The following is a 27,694-nucleotide window of genomic DNA, read 5'->3' on the forward strand; positions in this document are numbered from 1 at the left end:
GTATAGTGATTTTTTTTATCAAAATAAATAGATACCCCCCTCCAAAAAAATTGACAACATCATCTGAAAAATGTTTCTAAAAAAATCCTATCGAAAATGTGTAAAAGTAGACACAACGGTCAAAAATGCTGAATAACTTTGTATGATTAGCTCATTATCTGCATTAATATGTAAATTACAAATATTAATTTTAAAACGCTTCACAATGTTAATTATTATTTTACTAAATTTTTGGACACTATATGAACAGATATTATTGTTGTATTGTTCGTGAATTCCACAAGATTTTTTTAATAATATTTATGGAGTCTATCAGCAAAGCATGCTTATTTGCTTGGAACAGAGATATATATCTAGAGAATATCTTTTAATTTTATCTGCAGCTCGATGAGCTCAAACAGAAAAACATTCAGAAATAAATGCTGTGTTAGGAGTTATCGCCTATCGTTGTGGTTCGACAGAAGTTCTAAAATCTCCATTCTACTCAGATTAGTACATACATACACTAGTTAATAGTTTTTTTAAGTACTTATGATGTAAACAATGTATAAATAACAATGTCCAGTTATTACACAGTTTAATGACAAATACGGCATCACATTACTGACCAAATTATATGTAATTAATAGTCTCCATGGGATGCCTAAAAATACTTCAAAGAGCGACTAAATTGCCCGCATTATTCACTTTGTGTATTTACTGAACATGCAAAAATGCAATCTAATATCGATTTTGATGTAAGTCTTGGGTTTTTAGATTGTATTATACGCATCGCCATGAATTTATTATTTGTAGAAAGTACGTTTTCCTTCGGTAGAAGCATAAAATAGTTTACAATCAAAAGTTTGATTGATATCACAACACGACCAGTTTCTAAAACTTGGTAACTAAATCTACCTTATTTAATAAAATCAAATCTTCTTGGTGGATAGAAAGTGTCCGTTTTAAAAGATAAGAATTTTAAACATTTCCGTTGCACAGATTCAACTAGATCAGTATATTTGTATAGAGATTCCAAATCAAAGCAGCGTATTCCCGTCGAAACCTCACCAACGAAAAATATAATATAGGTATATTAACAAGAGTTGAAATATTTTCTCTACGGTTTCTGTATATAAGGTAGTATAAGATTTTAAACCATTTAAGATTCTATATGTTACTGTAGTTTTCTTATATATATATATATATAATCAACTCCCATCTACCTTTCGGTGTAGGGTTACAAACTAAATAAATACATTGTAATTAAATTAATATTATTAGGTATTCCACTCTTCCCCGTGCACAAATTTACCCCACTCTTTCTTATTTCTTGCCATTTCTTTCGCTTCTATCCATGTTTTCCCTCTCTTGCGTAGACTTTTTTGTATTGTGTTGTTCCATGTCTCTTGGGGTCTTCCTCTGCTTCTTCTTCCTTGAACTTTTGCTTGCCATACTTGTTTAGCGGCTCTATCTGCATTCATTCTCTGTACATGTCCCCACCAACTTAATTGTTTGTTTTCTATTGCGTCCATCAGTTTTTTGCTTTGTAATTGTTCTCTTATTTGGCTACTTCTTATATGATCTCTTAACGTTACTCCTATGACTCGTCTTAGATATTTCATTTCGTTCGCTTCTAGTCTGCTTTTCATTTTTTGTGATAAAACCCACGTCTCGCATCCATACGTTAAAGTAGGTAGGTATATCGTTTTATATACACTCATTTTCGTTTTCTGGCTTATTTCCCTTTTGTTTATGAATGTGTTATTGATTGCGTAGTATAGTTTGTTACATTTTTCGATTCTTTCTGTAATATCTGCCTCTTGTCTCCCTGTATCGTCTATTGTTACCCCCAAATAGTTGAAATGTTTTACTTGTTCTAGCTTCCTTCCATTTATACTTATGTTTATTTGTTTTGTTTGCTTACCTATTGCCATTACTTTAGTTTTTTCTACATTTATTTTCATTTTCTTTTTAGTTAGTTCTTCATCCCATATACTTAAATTCCTTTGTAAGTCTCTTTCGCTTCCCGCGAATATTACTATATCGTCTGCAAATGCGCATTCGGATATGTAGACAGGTAGCATTTCCCTGTATCCTACGTGTAATCTCTTGACGTTGTTGCGGCAGTTCCTCATGATTTCATCAATGAATACTGTAAAGAGTGCTGGACTCATGACGCCTCCTTGTCTCAATCCCTCATATGTCTTGAATTCTTGTGATACATTGTTATTACTTACTACATAATTCCTGGTGTTTTTATATAAGCTTTTTATTACTTTTATTAGCTTTGGGTTAACGTCCCGCTTGTTTAAGGCGTTCCATACTTCTTCTCTCGGGACTTTGTCAAATGCCTTTTCCAAATCTATATATGCTATAAAGGCTTTTTTGTTATATTCCACTGTTTTTGTTATTACTTGTTTGAGTGTAAAGATATGATCTTGTACACTTCTGCCTTTGCGGAATCCGCTTTGTGCCTCTAACAAACTGGGTTCTATCTTTTTCTTTAATTTTTCCTCCAAAATTATTTCGTAGATTTTTAATGGTATACTTAACAAGGTTATGCCTCTATAATTGTTGCATTGTTTATTATCGCCTTTTTTATGAATCGGCACTATTTGTCCTATCTCCCAATCATCAGGAATCTTCTCCTCTTTCCATAATCTATTGTACAGCTCTAACATCATTATTTTCCCCTCGTTTCCCATCTTCTTAACCATGTCTGCCGTAATCTTGTCATGTCCGGGGGACTTTCCCACTTTTATCTTTTTTATCGCCCACTCTAATTCTTCCTTTGTTATTCCATTACTTTCTTCTTCTTGGTCTTCTCTCAGTTCATCTATGCCTCTTTCTTCTACTTTGTCTGTATTTCTCTTGTTTGCTTTAGCCCCTAATAGTTCTTGGAAATACTGCCGCCATCTTTCCATTACTTCCTCTGTTTTCGTTATTATGTTTCCATCTACTCCTTTAATAGTTTCAGCTCTTGCTGTTTTTCCTTTCCTTAGTGTCTTTAGTACTTTGTAGAAAAGTTTCTGGTTGGTTTTGCTGTTAGTTTCAAGTTTTTCTCCAAATTCTTGCCAGGCTTTGTTTTTGGCTTCCTTCACCATGTTCTTTACTATATTTCTTTGCTGCGTGTATTTGTTGTATTTTTCTTCTGTTCTTTTTGTCAGATATTCTTTCCACCTCTTCTTTTTCATTTTTATTTGGTTTTGTATTTCCTCACTCCACCATGCTGTTCTTTTGTTTTTCCTATTCATTTTGCTCACTCCACATACGTCTCTTACTGCTGTTGTCATTATTCTCTTTAATTCTTGCCACATTTGTTCGGTGGACATACTTTTCATGTCGTCTTGTCTTTTTTGTATTTCTTTGTTGATTGCTTCTTCATATTTCTCTGCTACTTCTTGTTCTTGTAATCTGTATGCTTTTAATGTTTCTTGTTGTTCGGTTCTGTGGTCGTGTTTTCCTTCATTCTCATCTTTGTTGTGTTGTTTAATTTTCCCTACTAGTAGAAAATGATCGCTGTCTATCTCTGCTCCTCTCATAACTCTTACATCTTTAATCGCCGTTCTATTACTCTTTTCAACCAATATATAGTCAATAATAGATTTTTCGTTCCTGTTTGCTACTACTCGGGTGTATTTATGTATATCTTTGTGCTCGTAGAAGGTATTGGTTATAATTAGATTATTGCTTGTGCAGTATTCTATCATTCTTTTTCCATTGTAATTTCTCGTTATTTCACCATGTCTTCCTATAACCTTTTCTGTCTCGTTCTTCCTTATTCCTACTCTTGCATTGAGATCTCCTGCTACCAATATTTCTCCCGTGCTGGCCTCTGTAACAATTGTTAAGTCCTCCCAGAATTTGTCTTTTACTTCTTTTTTCTCGTTTTCGTTCGGTCCATACGCCGCTATAACAGTGGTTTTTTGTTTCCCGATAGTTAGTTCTAAAGTTAGCAATCTTCTTGGTGGATAGAAAGTGTCCGTTTTAAAAGATAAGAATTTTAAACATTTCCGTTGCACAGATTCAACTAGATCAGTATATTTGTATAGAGATTCCAAATCAAAGCAGCGTATTCCCGTCGAAACCTCAGCAACGAAAAATATAATATAGGTATATTAACAAGAGTTGAAATATTTTCTCTACGGTTTCTGTATATAAGGTAGTATAAGATTTTAAACCATTTAAGATTCTATATGTTACTGTAGTTTTCTTTCAAAGTAAATAAATTTTTCACCTTGTAGTTCCTGTATACAGCGTGTTATTGAAAGGTACGTACAAAATAAAATCGGCAATTGGTCTCGAAGTATGGGTGCCAAAATTAAAAAAAAGTTCAGGTAAAAGTGTTATTTGTGTTATTTTTTTATTATTGTTACATTTGCTAGGATTTATTAAAATAAATTAATTTTACCTATTTATCCTTCAGTAGCGTCTAAAAAGGTTGGATAGGGGTTAATTTACCCCTTATAATTTTGATAAAACAAATTAAGTTTTTCAGGCTTTTTAGACTTCGCGAAAAACTGTCAATTTTGTTGTACGTACCTTTCAATAACAGCCTGTATAAGACCAACCTTCTAATAATATTTAAGATATTTATTTTTATTGAAACTGAATGTACGATCGGAAGTAACTCCTGAATCCTTGGTTCCTTGGTGTTGAAATATATATAGTTAATGAAGTTAAGTCATTGATTGAACTAAATGTACCATACATCATACATGCATTTTTTTACATGCTTATTTAGTATTTAAATTCAGCAACTTTTTTATTGGCAAGTAACAAAAGAAAAGATTTATAACAAGTCATTAATACTTTATTATTAGAAATGATTCCAATGACGCTGTTAAAAAACAAGTCTAAGTATAATTAATTGCAATTTGAATATAACATCGCAAAAACTGTAAGCTTCATCCCGGGAACCGCAAAGATCTGTGTACTTTTCCAGCGGCTCGAGTTACACAAAGTGTCCTAAATAAAAGTTTAAATTGCTTTAGAACTGGTTTTTATGACAAGACGCAGAGTCTCAACACTTTTTTTTATTTGGATACAATGACAACACTTTAGACATAATCACACAAAAATTTGTCTCCAACATTGTACAAAGTAAATACAACCCAACCCTGTGCCGCTGTGTCTCTCTACTTGCGTAAATATGTTAAAGGCTCCATAACACAAACAACTGCCATGCCGTTTGCTCTGTGTTGTCTATGTACATAGTAGCATGTGTTTCAGCGAGAACCACGTCTAATAGTTATTTAAGTAATAAGGAACGTAAGTTCATTTTAACAAGCGAAGACGAGATAACGGCCGAGGCGTCTCGTCCGAGGATGTTAAAATGACTTACGCTCCGCAATTCTTATTAGGTTTTTCGCAGCACCTGCAAAATTAAATTTCAAATGAAAGATAATTAAAAAAAAGAGAAAACTTTTTCAAATTGCGACGTAGACTAGCTGGTTGCTATGGAGCTTTATGTAATGAATAATACTCAATAAAAAAAAAAGATTTTTCAAAAACGTAAAAAAAATTCTCTAGTGCTCTACAATGGACGTTATGAACATGACATACACTATCATGGTGATCTTTTGAGTGCGTTAGATTTGGCTGTTAGACAATAGAAAGTGATATAAAGTCTATAATTGAGACGCAGTACCCTAAAAAGAACTTTTGAAATAGACCAAGAACAGTTAATTCTATTATTAAGCAGTTTGTATAAAAATTTTATAACTATTATAACCCGCCGACTTGCTATAGAGATATAGCTAAATCTATCTAAAAGTAGACGATCCTCTAGGGCCATCTATTAAATATGACAACAATTTTTATCTGCGACCTACATAATAATCACTTATTATGACGGGTATTTGAGTTATGTAATCTTCACTAGTGGTGCAATGAAATTCATCGCACAGCTCATTTTGATCTTCAATAATAAATCCAAGAATAAATTTATAAATACATGGTGATTTCGAAATATATGGAATAAAAAAAATGGGAAATAGTTCACAATAAAATTATTTCACTGTGTAAAATTCACGTTCCTAAGTGGTAGCAACGTCTAGAAAAAATTATTTGAAATTAAATATAAATTGTTGTACACGCCGCTGGTAGTGTTTCTTGACCTAAAGAACGACTCGGATTAAGAACCAAAAAAGGGATTGATAAGAATCGTTCAAAAACATGAAAAAGGCCAGTCATGTCTCAGTTGCTTGCCCCGAACGGTCGGGAGTTGGTTTATGGTAAATTTTTCCAATTCAGTGTCTTAGTTATACAGATATGGTAATGCTTTATGGTGTACCTTCAACCTCAAACTCTCGATCGTCGCCGCGATAGGACAGAAAGAGCTGAAGAACAACTTCTGGAACGCGACGAAAAAGACCCCGACATCAGCACTCGCCGATTATCCATACCATGTTCAGAAAGTGCAAGGTTTCGAGCCCGATGATTGTCCACGTTGTGTGACTTACTGCAAATGGTTGTTACCGCAGTGTCGTGAACGCCGTAACTTTTTAAAGTGCATTCTGTTTACGGATAAGGCAGGATTCATTCGCAATGCTGTTTTCAACTAGCACAACACTGACATTTGGTCCGATGAAAATCCACATGCTCGTCAAGAAGTACGATTTCAACGATCGGTTGGATAAAACAGTTTGTTAATGGAAATAAACTATTGAAGAGCTTCAACAAGTGGAACTGGCAGCCGCTACAGTTCGTGGAACTCCCGGTGGTTTTTTACCTAGCTGCTTTCATTTACAGAATTTATATTATTGCGCAACGACCAATCTACTAATAACAGCATTTCATACAAAAGTGGAAAATTGACCCTTTTAAAGTTAAGCACTTCGTTACAAGTATTCATAGGAAATAGAGATTTATACGGTTTTTTCATTTGAAATTCAAGTTCTAGAGCCGGACGAAAGAAGTCTTCACTGAGAAGTGGATGACTGGATTTGTTAACAGTACAAACAATTTCGAGAATACCAGATACAAAATACGGAGATAGTTGTTGCTAATATTGCTATATTGTCTAAAGTCGTGAATTTCTTTAAAATTATTTATAGTGTTCTCGGGAACCTATCATTTATATCTACATAGAATAACGAGGTATTAAAGTCTCCCAAGACTTTATACAGGGTCATTATAAAATATTGTAGTCAACTCACCTATGAAAAACAAATGAAATTTTTCTCGTGCCGCTAATCACCAAAATGATTTGAACTGTTTTGAAATGTCACGAACGTCCAAACAAATCTGTCAGATGTGTCAAAAATTGAAATGCCCGGTTCGCGGTTTAATTTCATTTTAAATAGACACGAAAAGACGCCAGGCCAGAGCATTAAGGGTTGCAGTGTTATCGAGCATTTGTGAACGCCACTGCAATACATTTCAGTTTCAAAAATTGTAAATTGTCAGAAAAACGTTTAAGGGCTTTGTCATGAATTACACCTTGGAAAGTCGATTGGAGTTGAACAGAATAAATCATCTGGTCTGTTTTGCAAAGAAGCAATAATTTTTCAAATAATGAAATCCAAAAAGTGAGGTTAAGTTTGTCGAAACCAATGAACACGGTAATTATTTAAAAAATTACATTTTTATAGGTACCCTGAAGGTAAAAATTGTGAAAAATCACGTAATGGACAATGGCAGAGCAAGTCTTATCACAGTTAACGAACACTATGAGTACCTAATGAGTTTTTGCAGTAAATAATTTTGCCAAAGTTGTGATCCCGCGAAAGTTCTGTTTGTAAATTGTAAGGAATCGTCAAAATATTGGTGCAGACATGGTTTGTGACCGGTGCTTTTCTCTTGAAAAAACACAACTGAAATCCTTGATCTTCATCCCTACAATAGGTGAAAATTGCTATGTCCAAACATTACCTTCAGCTTTGCAGTTTCTAGATATCTGAAACATGCCAGATCTGCATAACAGGAATGTCAAAGAGGTTCTACCCAAAACACGCCCACATGGCCATCCTAATATCAAGATTTTTCAAAATTTCTATAAGAAAAAAGATGAAAAAACCAATAAAATTTCAGGAGCATAGTGTTAAGAGTTCTGTAGCTGATTATGAGATCTCTTGAAACAACAGAATGTTTAATAAAGATTTTTAACTTTCCTAATAGTAAAATTACAATTATTACTAAACAGTAAGTTGAAGTAAGTTTTAAATTAAGAGAATGCAACTAACACCGAAAGAAAAATGAAAGTTACTGAAAATAAAAAACTTTATTGCAGTACCTACATACACTTTCTACATCTAATTTTGTTTATTGATCACATTCATTGACTTGAAAAAGTATCAGGCCTATGAATCGTCGTCTGCTAACCACACACCAACCTTCATTGCGTGTGATGGTGTTTCTTCAAAAGCGTGAGTATTTTCTATACACCAAATTCTGAAGTTCTGTCAGTTGACATAATAGCCTAACAGATGAAACCAGGCTTCATCAGAAAAGAACGACAAATCGAGAATCCCGTTATCGTCCATATCAGCTTGAAACCAACTACACTACCCAACGCGGCAAGGAAAATCAGCTGGTTGCAGCTCCTGAACCAACAAAATCTTGTATGGATGCATATGTAACTTCTCTTATACGATTTTCTGACATGGGCTGTATGGTACTCCGGACAGTAAAGATTTTTGACAAAGCTTTATTCGGACTTTGTTCCATTCTCATCCTTAAATCTTCAACAACGTCTTCACTAACTTGAGGTCTCCCCGTCGGTTTTCACTTAGAAATGCTACCAGTGTCGTTAAATCTGGCCATAATTCGCCATATAGCGTCTTCAAAGATTCTTCATCAATGACAACAGAACATTTCACTAGATACTCGTTTTTAGACGCCTCCACAGAGTACACTCCATCCCCATCCTCATTTAACACCCCATTACGGTAATAGGCATGATGATTGCGCCAAAGGACTAAAAAAATCATTTGTAACACTGACCATAGTTATTCCTCTCTGTTCATTACCTAAGATTATTCCACAATGATCTGTAGTTTTGATAAAAACTGTTTTTTGAGACACTTATTAAAGTTCTAACAAAGGGGAAGACAGCAAAAATGAAAACAAGACAAGTCAATTAACGCACAAAGTGAGGGAAAACGTACCAGTACAAACGAAAAAATTATTGACTTCTGACAGAATTTGATGAAGCGTTGAAACAGTGCAGCCGCTAATGTCAACTAATGTGGCGCTAAAAATAAAAATTCCAATATTAGTGTAATCCTTTCCACAAAACTGAAAAAGGCGGCACAAAATGTCACCAAAATCATGGCCTTCTTCGACTACAATATTTTATAATGACCCTGTATATTCGAAGTGTGTAAAATATGACTTTTTACTCTTTTTCGTCACTATTCTTGAAATAATCAGTATTTTTAATTAATGACTTGTTGGTTCATTACTTAACTGGGATTTTAAAAAGTATGCCTTGTAATATTAATTCACACACGCAATCAGATTAAAGTCAGACCATACACGGAACGTTGAACACAGCTAAGTTCATTAAGCGACCCGTCGACTGCAAAATTAAGCTTGTCATGGCTTTTTCAACTGCTAAAACTATTCGAGTCGCTAAAAAAGGACAAATTACAATTTGATTATATGTTTACTAAACATTTACTGAGTTTACACACACGATATAATACACATGCTGTTTTATTTATTTACTTGTGTTATTTATTTGTTTGCGTAGGCATAAGTTAGAGTCCTACTAATATCAGTGATAAACTGCATTCTAACTTTTTGTATACTTTTATTATTCGTAATCTGAATTTATCGGCTGAGGGTACAGTTACTAATTGATTCTGCATTTCCATAAATTAATTTTACCACAGAATAATATGAAATTGCTTACAACGCAGCAACAATCGCAAGTGTGCTTTAACGCAACAATTTGAAATTGGGTTGTTAGTTATAATCAATTTTTATTCTATATACAGTTAAAAGAAATTAATTAGTTAGTGTAGACATATTTGAATTTAAAAAAATATACAGTTAAGAAGAAATTAAGATAACTTAAAATAAAATCATGATTTCTTATTAAATGATTTCTAATGTCAGTCAAAGTTTATTTGATTCAGTAAACTGCAATTTTTTTAGAGTCCTCAATATTTAGAATCATAATTTTTACATATTTGAAATGGTAGAAGTCTGAAATTTACGACAGACGGTTAATTAACACAAAGAAGCCTACTCGTATTATTTAAATGCCTAGTAGCATTATATCACTTTTGTTTTTTTTTTCGGAAATGGCATCAATTTCTTCTTTCCAAATACATATATTTAAGTGTGTCAAAATATGTTTTTATTTTTTCAACAGTGTCATTTAACTCGTTTGGTTTAACGCTTTAAAAAATTTAAATGACGTTTCAGTCTAAGATCTCAATTATTTGAAAAGACTGAAATTCACTAAACACTAAATTAATACAAAAAAAAATATAAAAATCGCTACAATTTTAGTTCTCGTTATAAACAGAATGTGAATTAAATCGAATGTCTTTTTATTTTTTCACTGCTTGATAAAGTGCTTCAAAAATATGCAAATTATAAAAATCAAGCTTGGAAGCGTCAATTGATACAAACAACTCCAAAGTACATTTTTGCTAATGGAATAGAGTGTATTTTTTAAATGTTTTTAAGCGTATAATTTTTTGTTTTTTCAGGAATATATCATATGCCACTTAAGTGCTTTAAAATGTTTGTGAAAAGTTTAAAAAGTAAAAAGTTGGTGGTAAATAGCTGACGTTTTTTTTTACTTTACTGATGAAAAATCTAATTAAAAAAACACCGAACAGAATATTTAACTAATGAGAAAACACCAATCAAACTAATGTCAGAAATACAAGCGAAAATTAACAACTTTGCTAAATTTGCAAAAATTAAAAGTCGAGCATGCAGTGAAACTTATTTAACAAAATTTTAGGACAATATAAATTTTTTGAACAATATAAATAGACAATATTTTGTTAATATTCTATAAGCATTAAGTCAAGTGTTAACGCTTCACTAAAAATTTTAAAGAGGAAATTTACACAGCTATTCTTACGAATTAAACACATGGGCGGCGTCGATACGCCGCCCATGCAAGACAGTGCATTACCGCGATGACTCAACCTCATAAAGGAGCCGGCGTTTCCGAAATCTTCGAAACTAAAAACCTCGAGGCTTCCGAAGTTTCTAGCAAAAAATCGTGGTTGTTTGGAGTTGAGTGAAGTTAAATTGAGTCATGAGTAGAAGCACATTACGAAGACAAGAGAATTATTCGCTGTACATTATCGCTGTATAGTTAGTAGTGTTGTACTACCAATAAAAAATCGTTGAATTTTGTTTCAATCCGATTTCATTCCCGTAAATCGTAACAGTATAGTCTTTAATAAAACGTAAATTTTGATACTGATAATTTGACACGTCTAGGACAGTAACATAAAATAAAGACCGATTATTAAACCACAGAAAGTATCATCTTAAGTTGCATGTTTAAAGTAAAATTTTATTAATTAAATTTGGGGATAATATCATCAAGAAAAAATATAACTTTTCATATATGTATGCATGTAATACAACTACAATATTGTGATTCTAAAATTTCAAAATAATTGATTTATCCGTTTTGGAATTAAGCAAGAAAATTTACCTCAATAATTTTTTTATTCATTTTGTGACAGTAATGCCAAAATATGCATACATTATATTGTGAAAATAGCAATAATACTGGATTTCAGGACATGTTTTTGGAGTTTTAACTCCTTTCTTGTCATATTAAAATCTGAGAGGCGGCACGTTTACGTTTACATGACCTACTGCGATATAAAGATTATTTCTCCAGGAAACGAAAACAAGCAAGAAAAAGTAAGGTTAGAATTAAGAATAAATTGAGGTAAAATTGAAGCCAAGTTTAATGTTAGTTTTTGCATTTTTGGGTATCTGTTTCAAATAGTAGGTTCTCAAAATTGTCACTAATTGAAATCAATTTTGTTAAAAACTTTTTTGTGAGTTAACTTTAGATGCAGCGTTACACATAATCGGAGAAGACATATGGATCCAATGCCAATAAGGATGATTCGATTATAAATTATGTTAATCGGCCGATATAAGAGTAGTTAGAGCATGAAATTATTCATTGAATAGAATGACCCTGTTATAATATTTCTTTAGCTTACCCTCAAGTAATAACAACCTACGTTCCTACACTTCATTATTCATTTCATAAAGTAGTGATTTCTGCTATAATTGTTAATTAATTTTAGTGATTCGTGGAATATTTTACGAGATCATCAATAGTCGCATTACTGACATTCTGTGTAGGCGTTGATAATAATGATTGTTATAGACCTTCGGTCGTCCTTTACTATTTATAGGTCAAATGAGGATGACCAGTGAATAAAGGTGGGAATATTTAGAATATTTTTTTATCTGCTGATGTCATGCAGTATTTCACTCACAGGATTAAACACACTGTTTTACCATGGACCGTTCAGTATAAAAAAATAATGGCTTATCGGTAAAAAAAGTGAAAAATAGCCAACAAGAACATTAAGTAAGAAACATCGAAGTGTTGTATTGACAGCTGATTAAACTTCGGCCAATTCAACGCTTTTTCATATCTTTGTTAAATTTCTAATTGGATTAAACTTTTCTAAAGTACGAAATCTCGTTTCATTAATGAAATAAACTCCACTAAACGGTCGTTTTCTTGTTTCAGATTAATAAGAAATGGAAAATTCCACTTTTTACATAAATGCATCTCATCAGGACGATTATTTCACCTATAATGAAATCGAAGATCTGCACGTAATCGCCTACATTTTCATTGCAATATTGGTAGTAACAGCCGTTATTGCTATGATTGTAAATGTTGTGGTATTTATAAGCGTCTACTGGATTAGAAAACCTATGCCACCTGTCTTAAGAATGAGTATAAGTTTGGCAGCTGCAGATGCACTGAGTTCGTCCATATTTGCACTGACTCTCTACATCAACACCTATCTACCTTACAGAGGCATCAATCTATGATGGTTAGAGATCGTTATGGAAATGATGAAACTCAGCGGAATTCTCGTAACGGTAACCCATCTACTGGCCCTCAGTTTAAATCACTACATTGGAATATTGAAACCTCTACATTACAATTCCATTGTGACTCGACGGAAAGTAACTGCAGTTACTATATTACTGTGGTTATTTCCAACAGCATTTGTCATATTTTTATTCACTGCTCAAGCTGACGAGAATTACTGGTCCGACGTTTTCAATAATGCAACAGAACTGGAGGCCGAAAATGTGACGACGTTCATAGACACTTTTAGATTCAGAATGAGTTATTCCGCTTACTTTATCATCTCCATATGTATGATGGCCATATGCTACACCCACATATTAATCATAGTAAGAAGACAGCAAAACATTTGGAAGAACTTATCGCGAATCGGCAGCACGAAGTGGTTAGGGAGAAACATTAAACACTGCCCGAGCAGTAAGACAAATAAGGAGCAGAAACAACTTGAAGGAAACATTAGGGCGATATATACGACTTTACTGATTTTGGGCTCATGTGTGATAGGATGGTTGCCGGCCCTCCTTATATTTGTTTTAATGTGTAAAGAGGACTGTTATATCCACGGCTCTGAACTGGAAAGCTTAAACCAGAATTATTTGATTGAAGTTATGTCGATGAGGTTGCTGGAAAATATGTTGATCGTCCTCAAGATGCTGGCGAATCCCATCATCTACAGCATTCGAATGAAAGAAATTCAGGTCAGGAAATTATTGGTCGCGTTATTGTTACATATAAATTTAATATGATTCAAAAGACTGAAGAATTAATAGCTTTGGGAAAGTTTAGAGCTAAATGCAATTTTTGTTTTCATTTCGTTCTACGTGCTGGCACGAGTATTTCAACCGCAATCTCGCAGATCTTTATAAGAAATTTCTCGCTCTAGCAGTAGTGCGTAGTCAACAACCCTTAAGTCATGGTTGGTAGATTTTGGTTCCCGACTAAAATAGATTTCATTTATAATACTAAAATGAGATTAACAAGGAATGACAAAAGCATGTACCCTGAAATCGAAAAAAAAAAATAAGTGGACTATGTAAACAACCTTTCCACTGCCATCCTCATTAATGAGATGTAGAGCGAATTGTTTTCGTCGTCAAAAGGATGACATGTTAAAAAATGATATTATTTAAATCCTGCTTGTTTACCTGCTCTAATTAATTTTTTCGAACACGTATTTTCTATGGAAAAAAATTATGTAGCATTCCACAAACGAAGCAACATATTAGAAAACTGTTTTTATAAATTGTAAACAAAAACAAACCCTTACAATTTTTTTATATTATAATTATTATTATTTACTCAGCACGTAATTTTAGGCAACGAATAAAATTCACTGACCATAAATAAAATTTAAAGATCTTGCTCGAAAGCGACGATTTTAAATTTTAACTACATTTGATTAAAAAAAACAATGAGAATTTTTATAAAAAACTAGTTGTAACATGTGGGCGATAAAATAAAGTACACGCGTTTAGTGTTTTAAATTAAAAGAAAGCCATTATGTTTGTTTATAAACGGTAATAGATGGCTATTGTTATATACCGGGTGAGTCATTAAACACACGCTTCCAATATCTCATTAATCATTTTATTACTAAAGAAAAATAAAAATCAAATCTAAAGATATATGGCTCTTTGAGTAGCAAAATTAAAAAAATTGGTCTAAAGAGTTTAGACAGTACTTCCCTCGCTGTCGGAAACTTGACGACTGCATGCCTATTGTGTTTTTTTTCTCATTATATTTTTGTAGTGGTAATTTAAAAAAAAAATTGTGATGACGTCATCAACATTTTTGCAAGGACACGTACATCAGTTGGGATAGATGTAGTGTAATACTAAGAATAAAATTATTGTATTCCCAAATTTTCAGGAAAATGAATTGGGTCGTTTTGAATATTGATTTCTTATAATCAATAAAATAACGAAACAATTTACTCACGTATACGGCGCCGGTGTGTAATATCTAGAGAGCGGATTTCTGTCGGGCTAGGCAAGGCCAAACTCGGTACGGCTCGTACGGGATGCGAATTCATTGCGGTTGCGGACTGCACTTCGTTTATTTGAGATTAGAATAACGCTGTTTCGTTGCACTCTGCTGTTAATTCCCGTTCTCATTTACTTAGCCGTTTGATTAATAAATCGTTAATTATATTTATGGAATTAGTACCGATTAAATTCAGTGATTATCTATCACCCGGCGATCCAGCACGTCCCCCCCTATAATCGTGACATAGCCCGACAGAAATCCGCTGTCTAGTAATATGAGGGGCAACTGAAAATCGTTTATGTATAAACATTCTTAATTTAAGATGACAAGCGTAACAGCATACGTGAGAGCCAAACAGAGAAACTGTAAACAAAACGACCATCGGTTTTATTGCTTCGACTTCCGCTTATTATATAAAACATTGGGTTTTATTTTAATTCTTGACGGTGAAATTCACAATTGGTTGATTATAAACATGTCTATTCCACATTCGCGGAACCAAGTGAGCGCATAAAACAAATGCAGGTCTGTAATGTTAAAGTCGATGTAAATAAGCGTGCTACCCTTATGTTTCAACCGAGTTTTTCCTTTAACAAATTTTGTGTCTACCAAATTGGGTTGGTTGGGGTGTAATACTAATAATAAGTGTTGCCTTTAATTTAATCAATAAAATAAATTGACTTCATTAATTTTTTTGAACCACCTCTTAAGAAAATCTAAAAAATATGAATGGAATGATAAATCACAAGTACAAACTCATCATATTTTTTGCATTTTAGATAGGATTTATTCAGCAAAATTTAAGGGTGACGTCATCAATTTCTTTAGGAGGGATGAACAAATACATTTTGAACAAAAGTTTACCATGTTTATAATAACTTTAAAATATTCCCAAGATTTCAAAGCATTCGGTTTTGTAATTCCTGATTAAATCGATAAAATAAATTCACGCAAAAATATGAATGGAATGATAAATCACAAGTACAGACTGATCATATTTTGTACATTTTAGATATGATTTATTCGGCAAATTTTCGATTATCTGCCTAAAAATATCAACACCGACAGACGACAGACAACGACAACGAGAAAACATCAATTTGACTCAATTACACTACTTCCGTAGTTTACGCGCGGGAACTAGTCTAACAGTAGTAAAATATAGATTCTATTAAGAAAAAAACAAGTTGTATACAGTGCCTCAAAAAAAGAAGGGTTGATTATAATGTTTTTTACTTCCCGAGCGTAAGCAACGGAAGTATTGTAATCGAGTCCGTCGGCCGACTCTCTACTTTTACGTTTTCTCGATCTTCCATGACCCCTAGAAGACGAAGAAATAGGTCTTCCATTTCCGTCTGTCTGTCCGTCTGTCCGTCTGTCCGTCTGCCGTCCCGGATTTTTATTAGACAGATAATCTCCGAAAGTACTCGACCGATTGTTGTGAAATTTTGTACTTATATTAAGAATATCATGTAGATGGTAAAACGCTAACCAAAATTTGTCTAATCATCCCCACCACTAATGCGATGACGTCACTTCAAAATTGTACATAGTAAATGGGTTTTCAATTGTATAAAATAACATAGTCCTACACATGTAGTTTACAACTCCGAATCGACTTTTCACCCGAAACGTCCAGATTTTTGGAAAAAAAATCAAAATTATAAAACAACATTTTGAAATTTAATTTTTAATCTGCTAACCAGAATGCTTTGAAATGTTGCAGATGTTTTAAGGCTATAAAGAGCATCATAAATCTTTAGTCAAAAAATATTTGCTTATCCCCTCCAAAAACTTGATGACTTCAGCTCGAAAGTTTGCCGAATAAAGCATATCTAAAATGTACAAAATATGATGAGTCTGTACTTGTCATTTATCACTCCATTCATATTTTTTGGATTTGCATATACAGAGTGACTCAAAAAAATTAATGAATGCGTAAATATATTTTATTGATTTAATCAGGAACTACATAACGGAATGCTCTGACATCTTGCAGATGTTTTAAGGTTATAAAGAGCATAATAAATGTTTAGTCAAAATATATTTGCTTATCCCCTCCAAAAACTTGATGACGTCAGCTCGAAAATTTGCCGAATAAATCATATCTAAAATGTACAAAATATGATCAGTCTGTACTTGTGATTTATCATTCCATTCATATTTTTGGATTTGCATATGCAGGGTGACTCAAAAAAATTAATGAATGCGTGAATTTATTTTATCGATTTAATCAGGAATTACAAAACCGAATGCTTTGAAATCTTGGGAATATTTTAAAGTTATTATAATCATGGTAAACTTTTGTTCAAAATGTATTTGTTCATCCCTCCTAAAAAAATTGATGACGTCACCCTTAAATTTTGCTGAATAAATCCTATCTAAAATGCAAAAAATATGATGAGTTTGTACTTGTGATTTATCATTCCATTCATATTTTTTAGATTTTCTTAAGAGGTGGTTCCAAAAAATTAATGAAGTCAATTTATTTTATTGATTAAATTAAAGGCAACACTTATTATTAGTATTACACCCCAACCAACCCAATTTGGTAGACACAAAATTTGTTAAAGGAAAAACTCGGTTGAAACATAAGGGTAGCACGCTTATTTACATCGACTTTAACATTACAGACCTGCATTTGTTTTATGCGCTCACTTGGTTCCGCGAATGTAGAATAGACATGTTTATAATCAACCAATTGTGAATTTCACCGTCAAGAATTAAAATAAAACCGAATGTTTTATATAATAAGCGGAAGTCGAAGCAATAAAACCGATGGTCGTTTTGTTTACAGTTTCTCTGTTTGGCTCTCACGTATGCTGTTACGCTTGTCATCTTAAATTAAGAATGTTTATACATAAACGATTTTCAGTTGCCCCTCATATTACTAGACAGCGGATTTCTGTCGGGCTACGTCACGATTATAGGGGGGGATGTGCTGGATCGCCGGGTGATAGATAATCACTGAATTTAATCGGTACTAATTCCATAAATATAATTAACGATTTATTAATCAAACGGCTAAGTAAATGAGAACGAGAATTAACAGCAGCGTGCAACGAAACAGCGTTATTCTAATCTCAAATAAACGAAGTGCAGTCCGCAACCGCAATGAATTCGCATCCCGTACGAGCCGTACCGAGTTTGGCCTTGCCTAGCCCGACAGAAATCCGCTCTCTAGATATTACACACCGGCGCCGCATACGTGAGTAAATTGTTTCGTTATTTTATTGATTATAAGAAATCAATATTCAAAACGACGCGATTCATTTTCCCGAAAATTTGGGAATACAATAATTTTATTCTTAGTATTACACTACATCTATCCCAACTGATGTACGTGTCCTTGCAAAAATGTTGATGACGTCATCACAATTTTTTTTTAAATTCCCACTACAAAAATGTAATGAGAAAAAAAAAACACAATAGGCATGCAGTCGTCAAGTTTCCGACAGCGAGGGAAGTACTGTCTAAACTCTTTAGACCAATTTTTTTAACAAAGACCCCAAAATATTAACAATTTTAGTTACTACAATTTCGTTTATTTTAAACTTTTCCTTCGTTATCTTAGTTAATCGATTTATTTCCTCAAAATTTTATTTTATTTATTTGCAACTTCGACTCAATTCACTAAAAATTAAATTTATTATCTCTCGAAAATGCAAGTTGCTAAATTAGAAGTTTAATGTATTGTCTCGAAGAAACCAAAATTTTTTAATATTTTTTTAGTCAATGTACTGTATTGTTGGTATTATATAGTTCAAATAATCTATTTATTGAGGTATAACGTACACCGACATATTTTGAAAAAAAATTGGTCTAAAGTTATTTAGACAGTACAGTCAAACAAATCTATTTCGAAAAATTGCAAGATTTCCTTTTGCGATTTTTTTTATAATAACGCCAATAATTTAAAACAAAGTTATGTATGTGATCTTAAAATAAAGGTAAAAAATTTAGTATAAAGTTATTTCAACAGAACTTCCCTCACCCTTGAAGGATAGTCCGACAAATCTTTAAAATATTATTAAATTTGATTTTGCGATTTTCATTTTGTGATAATCTCTAAAAAGTAAAAACCAGTGGCGTAATTAACACCCCCACAGCCCTTGCGCCGCGGCGACACAAATTCCAGGGGCGCGCTGTCAGCAGAACTTTGGACAATATGAAATGTATTTAAAGCAGATAAACAACGGGAAAAATGCAAATTTTCTCAATTTCTGAGTACATGCTTAACTTCGACTGTTTATGGTGATCATTTTTTTATTTTTATTGTTGGTAAGGATGATTACGCAATTTGTGTTACCATTTTACATTCTAGGAGATATTCCTAACACACATATAAAATTAAACAACAATCGGTTCAGTAGTTTCGGAGATTATCTGTCTAATAAAAATCCCGACACATGGCAGACAGATAGAGAAACAGATGGAAACGGGGAACCTATTTTTATATACTACACTCTAGGGTCATGAAATGACGAGAAAACATGGAAGTAGCCAGTCGTTCAGTGGACTTAAATACAATACTTCCTTAACTTACGCTCAGGTACTAAAAAAAATTCCGGACCTAAACGGATTTTAGCGTCAAATCAATTTCCATAAGAGTATTTAATATGTATGTGTGTACTCAAGGTAATATGAATTATTGAAGACACAAAAACGCAAAAACCAGAGTAAAATTTAGTAATAGTTTGCAGACTATTTTATTTGAAAAAACTTCTCATATGAATAACTAAAAATCATAATACATATTTAACATTTTTACAAACACTGTATTACAATAAGACTCAATTTTAAAAAAATATTGCAATTTTTTTTTAACTTTTGCGTTGCCAAAAATTTAATGAAAATGAAAATAACTTGGCAACGTCGCAACTGAATGTCAAAGACAAAAGATACTTAAACAGTTCGAGAAGAAATCAAGTGGAACATATAAAAATATATTTGCAGTTTTACTTAAAAAAATTAAACTGTATATTACATCTCAAAAACGAGAAACAATGTGCATCTGAAAACAACATTAGTTTCTGCAGTTCAAAGCGACGTAAAAGTAGGGTTCTTGGAGAATAACTTGTTTTCTCGACGTTTCATGGCCTCTAAAGTACGAAAAAATAGATCCTCCGTTTCCGGCTATCCGTGTGTTCTCTGTTTGTCTGTTTATTGATGGTGTCACCTCAAATTTTTCATAATAAATGCCATAATACTCATATAATTTTGGTTTATGAATCCGCCTTGAACCAAATTGAATAACAACCTTTTATAGTAATACAAACACCCGGTAGTGTATTGTGTATAATGCGATGGCCTTTTTTCGTACACTGTGACTGGAATTGTACATAGTTTTTAACTTATAGGGATTATCATAAAAGAGTAAAATAAATTTCCAAAATCAAATTTTATAATTTTTTGACGAAGTGAGATTTGCTGTACACTGTACTTCATGAGTGAGGGAAGTTCTGTTTAAAAAATCTCAAACCAATTTTTTATATCTCACGCTCATTTGGCGAATCCTGTGAAACCTGTATACATATATTTATATTCATAAAGGGCGGTAATTTTAAAAACAGTCATTGATTAATTATACTAAAATATGTATCTAAATTTGGTGTTTTTTTGATAAAATATTGTTTCTGGAATTTCATCGAAACATTTTTTGTTTTTAACAATAATAACTTATTTGATTTATTACAGTAATACTAATACAAACTGTACCTTTATTTCGTTTAAATTTAGATTACTATCAAGGCATATGTTGCCATTATCAACACAGACTTCTTGAAATATATTAAATTCTCTTTTTCCATTATAACAGAAATGTTATTTGATCTAGTTACGAGTGGATGCAATTCTTTATTGTCAGAACTGCAATTTTTCTTGGAGATATTTTGCTCATATTGTTGTTATTGTACTGCCTTTCTGTTATTTTAATAAGTATTAAGTGTCAGTTTGGTTGTTTCATAAGTGGGTAATACTTCGAAGTTATTGGAACATACATAAATGCACGTAGGTTTATATACTACCTTATTTTTTTGATTATGTCATTTCTGACAAAATTTTTGCCCCAAATTAGGTTTTAAAATATATATTTTTTCTAGTATATTTATATACAAACAAAATAACCTATAAATATTTCAAATACTGCACTTTCTTCATTAAATATAGTTTTCTTAAAATTATTTTGTGATAATAATGGGATGGATACTACCAAAAAAATTAGATTTTTATATGTACTTACTAGTGTAACTGTTAAAAAGTAAAAATATTGGTGACTATGTCACATTATACATATCGTTGCTTTTATTATACAAGTAACTAAAATCTGCTTGAAAATTGGTTTTGCAAAAATATATCTATGGCTCTATGTGTCAACAAACAATTGCCGCACACTTTTGTTCTCTATACAATGTGTTTTATTTCGTCAAAAAAATCATTATAAAATTTTTATAATCTTAATAACAATGAAAAAACTTTCAGAGTTTAAATAATATATTTGTAGTCACTGCTGCACGTGTTTCAGTACACAGTACCGTCTTCAGGCAGAAGAGAAACTTTTTTCATTTTTTTTTCATTATTATTAAGATTAATATGGAGTTTAAACACGTATCAGCCTCATCAATACAAAAATTTTTATAAATCAAACTCATTTGCAGATCACACACGAACTGAATCTACCATGTAATGACACAATGCTATTGTGCAATATTCTCTTAAATTACCCCTAAAACCAGCGTAACGATCGATTTTGCATGTCGACACTTACAACACATCGACAAACCCAGTAAAACGAAGACCGATAAAGTCTGAAAACTTTTATCCGTCGTTTGTCAGCATTAATGTGGCTTTCAATACCTTATCGCAGACTTACGAGTTGGTTGACTGTTGATCAGAATCTCCATTCGGGTTTAACGAGCTAATCACTATCCTCCCTTTGGCGAGATTTTAAATCAGTTGTTACATTTTTCATTTAGCTCTAGCAGTTAGTTTCCAACTTCGATTAACTATCTTCCAACTAATGTGGAAACTCGAACCCTGTCAGCGTTGCAAATTTACAGTTCAATGATCAAATAAAACAGATAATCACAAATGCAGTTTGTTGATTACGTTTAATACAATGATGGCTCTTTTCTATTACAGGAAGGAAGTAAGCACATGCAGTCAAGCTTGCTGAATTTTTTTTGTCCATCAAGACCTGACAGCCGCAATTACACCCTTGCTTCGAGGCAATCACCAAATGCTTATAACAGTTCATTACGCACACGTTTAACGACGGCTTCAATAAATAATGATGGCCATACAAACCATGTTAGTATCGGAAGAGCGGAGTTAGTCAGCACGCTCTTGTAATAAATAGGTAGTTATTTAGTTAGAAATGTGGAAAGTTAGGCAAAGCGTGATGAATTTATGTGTTGAAGACCGGAAGTCACGCGCTGCACGAAAGTGGGCATGCTATTCCATGTTGGACAAAGCAATGTACCTTCACTTTTGTGCTATTTTTTATAAAATTACTTATATTTTAAGAAATAATAAATAATTATTGTAAAAAATATGTGTTCGATTCGTCACTAAATGTAAAAAGTAAAATTTGTATCTGTCAGTCATCTGTCGACAAAATTAACCATAGTCATTCCACTTAAATTCATTTTTCACCTCAGTTTTTACGTCGTAACACCGTTTTGATCGATCTTTCAATGTTACTTCATTGTAAAGTTGTGTTTTAGGTTTTGTGGCTGTTCCACTCATTAAGTTTAAAAGCGTCTAGCGAATAATAAAAAGAAGGGTTAAAAGTCTGCTTCGACTAAGTGGTGCGAAGAACATAATATGAATCAGTTTTTTGTTCCGTTAGATGGGATTGAATGCTAAAACAACCAAAAATTATAAGATCGTCCAAACAAAAAAGCTCTCAAGTGGGGTCTTTGATGTCCCTTTGCGTTAAAATTATTTAACAAGATGGCCTTTTGCAAAACTTAAGTTAACGACGCTGGCACAGTATAAGGATCAGAGTGATTCTTTTAGCTGCAAATGTGAAATTTTTATCCGAGCGAAACGAACGCATCAAAGGCCACTTTAAACCTATTTTTGCGCTCTCGTATAAAAAAATATGAAAGACGTAAAATTAAAAAAAATATTCGAAATTAACAAGTGGAAAATAAGCCTGGTTGGTTACCATGACTATCCGTATTAATAAAACGAGTCAGTCTGAATTTATTGAAACATTAATTAATGTCTCTTCAAGTTCACATTAAGATGGGTAATGATAAACATTAATTTCATTGTTGCTGAATAAAGCAGGCGGTTGTCCTTGCTACCGGCAACCAGTTGTCCTCAAAATGAAAATTATTTGCGAAAAACATGACAAAGACTTTGTGAAGTACTGTTTTGAAAATAATACACAGTAAACAATTTGTTGACTTACTATTCTATTATGTGGTCAACTCACTAAATAGCAAAATAATTCCAGATAGTGTACAGCTACTCACGAAAAGTTAGAGATAAAGTTTTGTTACTTATGTATAATTGAAGTTGAAATAACTATGAAATTTACCATCGATTTTACAAAAAATGATTTTAGTTTTCTGGTCTATCAAAACAATAGAGCGATATTTAAAGCTAGAAGCTTGTGATACATGATAGTCCATTTTTTCCACGTGATACTAGAATAAGAATGATGAAAAAAATATTTTGAAACTATGATTGTCTAAAAGAAATGAATTTGAAAGAAAGATCTCTCGATAATATTGTCCAGTTTAAAAATTGTTTGACGCGGTTCATTTTTCATTCTCATGAACTGAAACTTTCATGTTCGTAAACATTGAATATAATTCCATACTCGATAACCATTAGGTACTTGTGATCATATTTTTAATCGTAAATGTTTTAAACAGTTGATAAAGATGTTTTATGTGTTACTTAATATATACTGTCCGCTCATTTTCTTATGATAAGTCTCATATATTGTTCATGTTACTTCTTGTTCTCATAAATGTATTTTCTTGTTTTTTTTTCTTTTTTAATAAAATATTTTCAGCAGCAGACATTGTTGTATTATTTATTGTCAAATGCAAAATTACGATGTACTGTGAGACGATTTATTCAAGCTAATGATGAATTGTGTGTTGTAATTGCAGAATTTCCGATTATTTAATAATGGTGGAGGCGCCGGGCAACCTCAATTTACCAATATAATTTCTCGTTTTCTCCCATCGTGTACCCGGTGATTTTTTGACTTGTGATCTAGTTGCTCAAGAATTTGTTGAGAGAAAAAAGTCAACCGAAAAGGAGGTCGTAACTCGACAGTTTTTAATTTAAAAAAAATTATAAAATCTTTATGAATTTGGAACGTAATTCACTTCGCTCTTAAAAATGTACTTATTGTGATGAATTCGCAATTTTACAATATAACTTGAATGTCAACAAGAATTAAACCCGGGTTGGATTTAAAATGATTTATTCATAATAAGTAACATATTCATTTGAATTCACAATTGCTGAAAGTATTGGCCCCCAGCTTCGATACAAAAATAGACTAGACACTTACATTTTTCTCGACATTTCATAACCCCTGGAGTGTGAAAAATAGGTCGCCCGTTTCCGTCTGCCGTCTGTTGTCTATTTATTAGTGATCTGCACATCTGAGGTGAAAACTAGAAATCCTACTGAAATATGTGTACAACAACGAAAACAATTAGGTAGGTAGTCTCCTAATTCGCTGGACTGATTGTTATTCAATTTTATAGGTGTATTAAAAATATTGTGTTGATACTAAAACACTAACCACTGTTATTTAAATTTTATAAAATAACAACTTAGGCATCCAGATTTTTGGGAAAAATATCAAAAACAACATTTTATAATTTAACTTTCAAATTGCAAAATTACATTCTGAAACCTTGCAAGCGTTTTAAGATTATAGGCAACATCGTTAGTTAAAATGTTTCCATTTATCCCCTCAAAAAAAAAAAAAGGATAATAACGACGGCATTCTGCCGAATAAATCTTGTCTAAAATATGCAAAATACTTATTATGAATTTACAATTGCGGTTTATCAATGTATACGAAGCGACTGAAAAATAAAAAAGCCGCTCTCAGCTATAAAAGTTTATTATTAGTTTTATTTTTAGTGCGTTCATTCGGTGTTGGTCACTTGCGCACCACGGTTAATTAACCCCATGTGGTTAGTCTAAACCTAAAAATTCATAGCATACTTGCGCGCAAGTACCTAGCTGATAAGAAACCTCCTTACTTTTATTTTATAAGAAGAACCTATTGGTAGAAAATGAAAGAGCAATAAAAATATCTCTCTATATGCCAATTAGCAGTTAATTCATGGTGAATTTTAATCGAGCTAAAATTGATATAAAATCTTTGTATTAGGTCTTTTATTAAAAAAATGTCCGAAATTATTCGACGTTTAGCGTTTTACGCTACTAAGAAAAATATCCTGAATTCGGACAACCATCCGCCAATTGACAACTCTGACTACAAAAGGCAACAATGGTATTTTAGGTTAATTTCATTAAGGTACATTAAGTTTATGGTATTAATCCTTCAGATTATATGTAAATATTACTAACCGCTGCGTGTAACTGCCCCTTACGTTTCAGGTATTTTGCGGGCAACTGTCAGGTGGGATTAGGACCATCTGAAGATTTTTAGATGCTTATGTTGTGTTTTTTTTTATTTTGAACAAAATTGAGGAATCCTTGTGTTTTGTTTTTGACAGAATGTCAACTCTGTAAAATATTATTGTAAATAAGCTTTCTTTTTTTAAGTTTTATATGCTTATTTTCATTTGTAAAATCGTTATATCATTTGATACTCTTAATAAATATTCTACTAAATGTTTTAAAATATTTTCAATAAAATAAGTAGTATAACGTATTTTCGATAATGAAAATTTGAAGAAATAGTGAATAAATATAATGATATGTAGTTGATTACGAAAATTGAGGTAAGTATGACCGTTAAGTTTACTCTTTGTTGTATTACTCACCGAAGCCTCCAGCAAAATAGAATGTGTCCATAAGAAACATAAGTTTAAAGTTAATTGAAAAATATCAACATAATTTCTGAAACAGTGCATATCGATAACTATTAAAATTAACTCTTTTGGCCGAAGACAGCGTTGAGTAGAATAATTCAAGAACGTATTAAATCTTGGGTCAGTAAAACTCATGTTCACGAATAAGAAAGATTCATTGAATACAGAAACGTAAATGTATTCTCGCGTAAACTAAATTTAGAAGACGCAGTGTTAGACCGGATTCATGAAGTAATTAAATATAATGTATACAGAAATATAAATTATAACAGAACCGAAAAGAAATCACCATAGGACTATAACTTAAAGAAAAAAAAAGTTTGTTGTAAAATATATATACCGGGTGTCCCACGTAACACTTTCGGGAGCAATAACTTAGGTATTTTTGAAGGGATTTTTATGCAATTTAAAACAGGTCTAATATAATAGGTAAAGATTAAGCTGATAACAAAAAAACTATTTAATCTTACAAAAAAACGAATTTTAACACAGCTTCCTGTTATCCAATTGTTCAAAATTGAGTTATAACTTTAAGCAACTAAAATAACGCCTGTGCGCGAAACATTAATTAAATCACTGTTTTTGTTTAAAAGAATTACGTTAATAAAAACGCAAAAATTAATTATTAATTTGTTTTTTTTTTTTTAATTTAATAGTGATGTTGGTGAAAAACAATTGCCTGCGTCGTCGAGTTCAATTTTGTACATCCCTGACATTTTTGCCAAAATCTGACAAGTTATTGAAAAAGGTTCGCGTTTCTTTAATTATTAAAACAGAAATCATTTTAACCTATGGAGAATGCCATACAGACCTAGATAAAACAGTCAGGACTCTTATCGAACGATATAATACAATTCAATTTTCAAACATTTTTTGTAATCCAGGCTCAAGTGGAATTGGTATTATGGGTTGCCTAGTTTAAAAACACAAATGGGTCATCTTAGCTGAATAACCTTGTATATGCCCGCTATTATTCTGCATTCGCAAATTTAATGTCATTACTTTTAACTAATAAATAAAAAAGTTATTTAGCTGACTCACTCTGTATATTACCCTATGTCTAAAAAATATTGTAATTTATTGTTATTTATTTATGCAAACAAACTAAAATTTAAAATAGCTCCCTTTTTCATTCCCCATTGTGAGAAACAGACAATGAAAAAACATCTTGCTCACTCAGTGTCAACCTTAGAACATAATATTTTGTTCATCACATATCATTATTAATTACTTACAAACTGATGTCAACGTGTTTTAGAATTAACATTAACTGTTACTTTCACATTAAACCACACACATAAATATTTACGCGAAACAGGTGGCAAATGTTGGTTTTGTTAGTGTTTTATTAATATATTTTTTACAAATTTCTCTTCCCAGCTATCCAGCTAAAAAACAACACTCAATGAATATTCAGAGTAGAATTATGGTAAACAATTAATTATTCTGTAATAGTAAACTGCTAAGTGTAATTATATGCGTAAACAAAAAAAAACTGTGAAAACACAGCCAAGTTGAGTTTAAAAATTCAGCTTGTCTCTGACGAAAGTACAACTAATTTCGCATCTAGGAGGGGTATGTTCATCAATCAAGATTTATTTTACATTTTTGAGATGAGTCA

At 32.2% G+C, this 27,694-nt stretch overlaps 1 protein-coding gene across 1 annotated transcript in view; it reads left to right on the forward strand.

The window, feature by feature from the left end:
• The window catches only part of LOC135135112 (probable G-protein coupled receptor 21), an 86,830-nt gene extending 62,840 nt beyond the window's left edge, over window positions 1–23,990 (forward strand). The window contains exons 2-3 of the mRNA XM_064064105.1: window positions 12,689–13,740; window positions 22,169–23,990. Of these exons, the coding sequence (XP_063920175.1) occupies window positions 13,015–13,740; window positions 22,169–22,378 (936 nt within the window). The 5' untranslated portion in view covers window positions 12,689–13,014 and the 3' untranslated portion in view covers window positions 22,379–23,990. The remainder of the gene's footprint in view (window positions 1–12,688; window positions 13,741–22,168) is intronic.
• The last annotated feature ends 3,704 nt before the right edge of the window (window positions 23,991–27,694 follow it).

This window comes from Zophobas morio, unplaced genomic scaffold (assembly GCF_036711695.1).
Source record: "Zophobas morio isolate AGI-343-1 ecotype UQ-CSIRO unplaced genomic scaffold, CSIRO_AGI_Zmor_V1 ptg000024l, whole genome shotgun sequence".
NCBI lineage: Eukaryota > Metazoa > Arthropoda > Insecta > Coleoptera > Tenebrionidae > Zophobas > Zophobas morio.